The 8,796-nt window shown below is 34.8% G+C and overlaps 1 protein-coding gene across 1 annotated transcript in view; it reads right to left on the reverse strand.

The window, feature by feature from the left end:
- Positions 1-2,533, reverse strand: part of LOC105627508 (MOXD1 homolog 1) — a 24,912-nt gene extending 22,379 nt beyond the window's left edge. The window contains exon 1 of the mRNA XM_012208787.1: positions 1,550-2,533. Within this exon, the coding sequence (XP_012064177.1) occupies positions 1,550-2,533 (984 nt within the window). The remainder of the gene's footprint in view (positions 1-1,549) is intronic.
- Between the last annotated feature and the right edge of the window lie 6,263 nt (positions 2,534-8,796).

The raw sequence follows: 8,796 nt of genomic DNA on the forward strand, positions 1-8,796 counted from the left end.
TCTCTTCTTCTCTCTCTCTCTCTCTTCTCTCTCTCTCTCTCTCTCTCTCTCTCTCTCTCTCTCTCTCTTTCTCTCCTTCTCTAAAGTTCCTTTCTCTTCTAAAACCTCTCACAGGTCCTTCAAGATGCTGCCTCGATCTCCCTTTCTGCTGCAACCGCCTTCTTAATCTTCCTTTAATTCCCTGGCTTTTGCGTTTCTTTAGTTCCTTTTTCCACCTTTCGTTTCCTTCGTTTCATCTCTTCGTGGCGTCTCTCCTCCTCTTCCTCTTCTCCGTCTTCCTCTTTCTCTTCTCATCCTCCCCTTTGTTGTTGTCCCCTTTTTGTATCATCTTCAGCGGTCTTTCGTCGGATCCCTTCGTTGGAGAGAGATACGCGCCGACAGGTTTCGAACTGTCTCGTATCCTTCGTAAGGGGCTGCTTCGGCGCGAAATCGAGCCGAGGAGTCAGTTTCTTCGTCGTGTGCTTTTCCTCACGCTTGAACATTTCATGAGTTGTCGGCAAAGGTTAGAGAAACTGAGACTCCGTTATTTTCACTCAATGTTTAATTTTACTTAATCATTTAATAAAATCATTCATTTAAAGTTTCAGTACATTTTTTGTATATCTAAGCAAGTCTATTATATCATATTATATCTTTAATAAAAAATATGTCCTTGCGGTCAAGAATTTCTTTAAACCTTTTTAAATCGTCGCTAATTCCGAAAGATCCTGGAATACCTACAGTTTTTTTTGTACTTTTATCTCACTGTCTATTTCTGTAACGACCCTGGAAGCTACGCTTTCATTCTATTATTGAAGTGACTCACAGAGAGAACTGAATGTTTCATGAAAATAAAATGCATCGAGCAAGAAGCCGCGTTGATTGCGCGCGATCGTACGCACCGATCGTATACGTAATCGATAGACGAGATAAGAAGAAAACGAGTTTTTCTCACACAACTGAACGACGGTGAGTCCGTCTACTTAGACCGATCGCTTTATTAATCCTTGCCCGCGTTCTCATGCAAATCTCTTTTTATCTCGCGATGACCGCATTAATTTCATCGCTTCGCAGTCGTGTGAAAATAATTTGCCGCTTGTGAGATGTGAATAATCACAGAGAGAAAAATTGCTTTATAGAGATTTTTAAACGTAATTCGTTCATTCTTAAATTAATTACCGAAACGACTATTGTCTTCATCTGTAAATCAATTATCGAGAGAGAAATCGCTTTAAAAAAACTAATACTGAATAACGCTAATGTTGGTAAATGAATGATGTTAATATCACGAATCTGTTTTCTTATCTAATATTAAGATGATATAGATTATATAAGAAATCGTTGCAAAGGTTCGATAATAAAAGTAGAAATAATATAGATAGAGACATATAGTTCGAATTGGACAGCGGATCGAAGTTATGCAGCCTCGATACTTTTTTGTACGGGAACCATCCCGGACACCTTTTTAGACATCGAGATTTATCGATCAGATCGCGCACGACTGCCTTCCTAAAAATCAATGACTATCGAGGACAAATATCGGATAGAATCTGATAGGAAACCGACTTACTAATACATAGGTCAGGTTAGTCGCATCATCTATCCAGATGAGTAGGATGTCAGCGCCTTCCATGTTAATCTTCTCATTGAAACCAATGCCGATGTAACCCCTGGTTTCGCCGGTGACTCTAAAGATTATCTTCTCCTCATCCGAAGGATCCCATTCGAGGATTACGGTACCATTTTCATCCATCTTCTCGTATCTAGTGAAATTCCACCTTCCTTCGTTAGATAAGTCATTTGCATTTCTCCTGAACCTCACTGCTGCCTCGTCCTTGACGTAGTTCTTCGCCTTTTGTGTTTCCTTCGCTGACTTCTCCGGAAAATACTTCTTTGGTATCCGACTATCCCATGGCCTTCTCTTAAAACTGGGCCGAAAAGGATTCGGATTAATCTGCTCATTCTCGCTGATTATCTCGAACTGCGAGTTATCTTCGCTCTCCATTTCTTCTGGAAATTCTTCGAATTCCAGAGCCTTGATGGTCAACTCTTCGTTGCTCTGATTCTCCTCGATTATCAGTCCAACTTCCGATGTTTCCTCTCGTTCCTCAGTTATTGGAACCTGCGAGACATTCAACTGCGAATTTTCAGCAGCGTCTTCGGGAACTGTCGACATCTCTTCGGAGTATGTTGAATTTAGTGTTGGGAATATCTCGTGCTGATCAGAATTCACGTTTCCTTCCAGTTTGTTTGGAAAATCCAAAATGTCGTTTTTATAAGGAACGATCTTATTCTTAGTTTTCCACTGCTTTACCCAATTTTCGTCGACATTCAATCGCTGCTTTTTGAAGTAATTAAACCTGAACACCGGTTTGTCCTCCTCGAGACTCCTCTTTATTCTCCTAGAAACAGGATCCATCGGATGTCGTTTATTTCTGTATAACGTCGTTCTCATGGTCTCATCCATGTGCTGAACATAAAGATCTAACAGATCACACTTAACGATCCAGCACGCGACCAACGTCACAATCAGCCTGAGAAGCAACATCTTCATCTACTTCCTTTCTACCTTCTTGATCCTTCATACGATCAAGCGAATTCTGCTGTCTGCTACACCATCAATACCAGAGACATGAATTTGTTTCTTTTTATCAATTTATCTTATCAAATATAATTGGATATACAGTCTAAGTTCTAATCTATCATTATTATTCTTTTCTAACTACACTGCACTAATTGAATATAATTCTCCTTTAATCTCCTTTAATCTCCTTTAAACTCTCAATTATTAATTCCAGGTACTGTTTGCAAATTTAAAAAAGAATTATTGTCGAGAAGAATAATTTCTTATCACGGATGTCTTTTATTAATCCAATATTACTTGAGATAATTTCGAGGGTAATATGAAAGTGGATCTGCGTGTGCAATAAAAATACAGATAATTCGAGGCGAATTAAGAGTTAGTTTCTTTCACAATATTTCGTTAATCCAATTTTCGACACACCGGACTTGAGAACGATCGTCCATGCATGCTGCGCGCACGACAGTTGTGCCGGGACTAATTTAAACACGCGGCTGCCGCGCTGCCCCTGCAGATGCTCGCAGCTGCTTACCTGCGGTCCCCTTCCTTCGGGGCCCCAATACAGGGACGTATTGATTATTCCGGGATGTATTGACTGGCCCAGCAATCATTATAAGTTCAAATTAATGATAATAAAAACACCGGATATGTTAGAATCGATTAAAATATAATAATTTTCATTGTTGTAATTTCTTAATTTTTCAACATAAAAATTATATTATATTTTACATATCTTAGACTCTTGTATTTATATATTATATTTATTATTTATCATTATAAAGAAAAAAAAAAAATCTGCTATATCATCAAATGCTTCCACTTGCAATATTACATTCACAAAATATTACCGTTATTTTTTTTGTTATTATTAATAATGTTGTCGTTTGATCTTCAGTATCAGATTCAAATGAGTTGACGATGCAATTACAATTTTTAATCTTCATGTTTTTATACAAGATTTATAAAAAAATTATTAAACATTAATCGATATGCGTATGATTTATCCTTATCTTATATATAATTGTATGGATTAAATTTTATTTTTATTTGTAAAACATTGTGAAATTTTTATAAAATTATCTAATTTTATAACAATCAGATTAGAATATAATTTTTAACAGATAAAATTAGCTTGGCTCATTAACTTTCATTATTAAAATTCTTCTTTTGAATACATCTTTCTCTAAAGAAGATAGAAACCATTGTTTACTTAGGTCCTAGTATTTCAAGAAAAGAAATGGGCAGGGCACGACTCAATCATGTGTACCAAGTGTTAATTTAATATCTTAAGACAGTGGAAACAAATGGCAGGGAAATGTAAGCTATGGCTTTGTTCCGGAACAAATTATTTAGCTAAATAACTCATCGCACTTTTTCTTTCGATTTCTCATTTGCTGCTAATATCTCATTTGTCGCATGAATTTTTGCAACGTTTTTCAAGGATCAATTCGTGTTTTTGCAACTTAGTTATATGTGTAACTAATAAGTAATCGCAGCGTTCACTTAGTCGCAACTCGCGTAATTTGCCGAGAATACGTACTTCGGTTGTAACACATGGATTCTAGGAGAGTAAATTGTTGGTAATACGAAATCATAATGATCGCGATATGAAGTAAAAGAAAAAAACCATCTTCCACGTCTCGCTTGCTCTGATCCTTCGAGCGCAATAATTGCATATGACTCGCATATACGATTATCCATCGCTGCGCGTTCACGAGAACGTTAGATGAGGGGCGAAAGAGGGATTCTTGTAGTGCTTCCTGCGGAAACGTCCCTCCCTTTTTCTTTTCTTTTTTTCTGTAACTAGAGACTCACACACGTGAGATGACGATGCTGACGATGGTGGCGGTCTTCCCTTTCTAAAAAGGGACGTAGGGATGCAAAACCAACTGCGGCAGATGTGAACCCTTGGCACGCGCCCTTCTGTTTCCTAGTGGTTCTCATGCTGACCCTCAACCTTCCGCTGGAGCACTCAGCAAACGAGAATGGATTGAAATGAATTGAGATGGTTTCAGATTTTCAGAAATATTGATTCACGAATGTTAAAATGAATGCTTTTCAATTCTGAATGCATTTTTTTATTCATTTATAGGAATTGCATGGAGCATATCTCTATGCCTTTCAATCTAAAACAATATTAGCTTTTTTTGTGCACACAAACACCATTATGAATACTGTTCAATTCAAAATTTTGAATAGGAAATGTAGTTTTTCTATCCAATTGCATCCAATTGAATCTAATTGAATCCAATTGAATCCAATTAAATCCAAAAAAAAGTATTCGCTATTTAAAGTACGCATTCGGATAGAAAAAAATTTCAATCCGTTTTAATCCATTCTCGTTTGCTGGACAGTGATGCCTCGCTTATTTCGATATCAATATCGTATAAATTGTTATTTTTTTTAATTGATTAATAAATCAATATGTATTTAAATATATTTTTAAGTTATAATAAATTATTGTTGAGTTCAATCGCTTGTGAAATGTGTTGCATTCATTCGTCAAGGTACATTTTATAAAATCAATATACTTGGCTCGTATCAATATCGTCGATATCGTTGAAGCTGATCTTAACGCTTAATCGTGCGAATCCTATCCGGTCGGCGACCAATATATTCCGCTTAAACATCATCCGCACGTGTTCAGAAGCCAACTGTATCGAGTTACTTCCTGTGGCTGACATTGAAACGTTATACTTTATGTGTGAGAGTGACGGTTACCGATCTTTATTCTTTTACGGGATTGGATATTGATCGATACGAAAATGACTGAATCGAGGAATGACACGCGAAACTTGCTTGAATTAGTAGATTAATAAAACTTCAAAAAATTCAATTCAGATGCTTTTGTGTACATTAAAGTTATACGTATCAAAGCGATGTAAAGATGTGTGTTTAATATAAATATAAAACGGATTAAATCGATTAAGAATTTTTAATACTTTAATATGCTATTCAGTAAAATACATATTTTTTAATACTATTGTGTTTCACTTTTATACTCACAAGGAGAGGACATAGTGGACTCACAATAGTGCCACTTATACTTTGGGAATCATTTTAGATTTTCTGATGAAGATAATGCAGAGATTTATATAATGAATTTGTCTAGAAATACTTATATCTGTCGCGCGATTATATAAATGGAATTAAGGAAACTTTGTTTCGAATATAATACAAAAGAGATATATAATGTTTGAATTTGTTGACGTCAGAAAAAGCGAGTATTGTAATTTTCGACAATAAGGATTTTAATCATCTTGAATTGATCGAAAGCACAGCGCCCTGCAAACATATAGATAAGAGAATGGATCAAACGCTGGAAATTTATTAAGCCATTGCCAGATTTTTATTTACAATTATTTAAAGTTTCTATTTGTTAACTTTATCTTATGATATAAGCGAGATAGATCATCGTCAATTCCATCGTTGAGTCAATTCCCGCCAATGGGATTAATTGGCTCCTCCGAAACTAGTTTAGCCGGAAGGATCGCCAAGTGCGAAGAAACCGGGATTTGCTTTATAACCTGTCAGTTTTATGACACTAGCGTGATTTACAGTCACCGACATAAAGGAGCATTCTTGGGACAAATCGGAAAAATCATTTGATTACTTTTCGGGACAGGTGCGCGTGTCGGGGAAAGACGTGACTCCGAACTTCTGCTTTTGTTTCCTTTTTCTCTCTTTGTGGTCTCACGGTCGCTCGTAAGTGGTATTCTCGTCATGAGAAGTATATGTACTCGCCGAGGGCCGAGCTACGCTGATTGTAGAGATGCGACGTACGGCCGTTTCAGTATTCATTTGGCGAAATTATTCGTCGTTCCTTTCCACCGCGCCGGATCTTATTTACAAGGAAGAAGAGGTATCGGTTCGGAAATCGCGTCGTCCTGGGAAAAACCGATGAAGCGACGCACTATGCGCGCGAAGCATGAGAAGTGATTAATTCCTATCGACCGCACGTGCACACGCGTGAACGAACGATCGATACCGGGACACGATGGAACGATCGATTGTGTATTCTGCACGCGTGTTCCTGACGGCGTCGATGCCCGAAATAAGTCGTCCTTAGATTTTTGTACGCACAAACAAAGTCCTTGAATAAAATCCACAACGACTCAAGATATATAAAATCGACAAAAAAATCCAAATGACTTTATTTTGATTTTTAACGTCAATAAAAATCATTTTAACTTTTATGATGTTAAAATAAAATCATTTTGATTTTCTTTTGACTTGGTGTCCCTTAGGGATTGACTTGATTTCGATTACATTTGAATGGAATGCATTGAAATTAAAGCAAACTCAGCTTTTAAGTTTCAGGACATGTGGATTACAGCTTTGTCTATCTTTAATGTGAATGTGTAATTCCCAGGTGACATTAATTAAAAAATAATATAAAATTTATGTAATAATTTCGCACTCAACAATATATATGTGCAACAATATATATGTCCATCAAGAAACACATTGCAATACTGTAATCATTTCATCTTTGTTTAACATTGACAAATATCAAAGATGTAATGACTCACTGTATTATATACATATATATTGTATCTGTGTCTCTCGCTGGAAAGCACTCATAAATGTAATAGAATACATGATGTTATACATAACAGTTATATTGAGTACAAAATTATAACACTGATGTTATCATTTTATTTTCTAGAAACTCAACTAATATATATTTTTTAAATTGAAAGAAACATGTATATGTTGAATTTAGCGAAAGCAAGAAAGAGAGTTCTAAGTGTGTTAATAATAGTGCACACAGAAATAAAAAAACAGTAAACCTTATGTTTCTTTTTGTTGGTATCTACTTGATATCGTCTTTTGTTTTTTAATCATGGCTTTTCAAAAGTTCGATGACGATCTTATATAAAAGTGAATAAGTAACATTAAAGCTTCCTGCACTTCACCTGTCGCGCGCACGCCCGACAATATACACCTGCTACGTAATTGTGCTTCTTCTCGGCACCATCTGCTTCTCCAAGGTTTCGATAATCGATTGGCAGATGCGGATTAAGGTGAATTAAAATGCGGTAATCGAGAGCCATATGCATGATTATGATATTTATTTATTTTCAACTTCGTTAATTTCACACTTGTGAAGTTTTTGATAGATTTAAAAAGATTGGAAATATTTTTCAGAAAAACAATACCCAGTGTCGATTCCATTGTCATTTCTGACTGGGATAGGAGCCCAGTAAACGAGAATGGATTGAAATTTTTTTCTAACCCAATGCGTATTTTAAATAGCGAATACTTTTTTTTGGATTCAATTGGATTCAATTAGATTCAATTGGATGCAATTGGATTGAAAAACTGCATTTCCTATTCAAAATTTTGAATTGAACAGTATTCATGATTGTGTTTGTGTGCACAGAAAAAGCTAATATTATTTTTAGATTGAAAAGCATAGAGATATGCTTCATGCAATTCCTATAAATGAATAAAAATGCATTCAAAATTGAAAAGCATTCATTTTAACATTCGTGAATCAATATTTCTGAAAATCTGAATCCATTTCAATTCATTTCAATCCATTCTTGTTTGCTGGGAGTATCATTATTTGTAAGATTAATTATACAGATGGAAAAATATCCAAGATATTTTTGTTAATGTAATTTTATTTAAAGCTGTGTATAAATAAGCGCACTCTAATAATAGTTCTGATATGCTATTCAAGTCTTGTGCATTGCATCGCGTGAGTAACGTATACGTGTCAGCATGCACAATGCATGTGTTGTTAAAACATTGGGGAATTCCATCTATTTTTGGCAATGTAGAAAATTCTTGAAAAGTTGAGAGATATTCTTAGAAAAAAGTTTTTTGATAATGTGGAAAATTTATTTTAATTTGAAAAATATTCGATCTTGGAATAGATAAATGCAATTATCTCTTTGCTGAATATATTTCTTGCTAATTATATATAATTTATTAGTAATTGACATAACAATATCCTATATAATAATATTTTTGTGATTTTTTATTTTTATTAGTTTGTTGTCTATAATCGTTAAATTTGCTAGATTTCACAAACTATCGGTAATCATGAATTTTATATATATATATATATATATATATGTATATAGATATAAGATATATATAGAATTCATGATTACCGATAGATATAAGATATATATAGAATTCATGATTACCGATAGTTTGTGAAATCTAGCAAATTTAACGCTTACAGATAACAAACTAATAAAAATAAAAATCACAAAAATATT

Source organism: Atta cephalotes, assembly GCF_000143395.1.
Source record: "Atta cephalotes unplaced genomic scaffold scaffold00009, whole genome shotgun sequence".
Taxonomy (NCBI): Eukaryota; Metazoa; Arthropoda; class Insecta; order Hymenoptera; family Formicidae; genus Atta; species Atta cephalotes.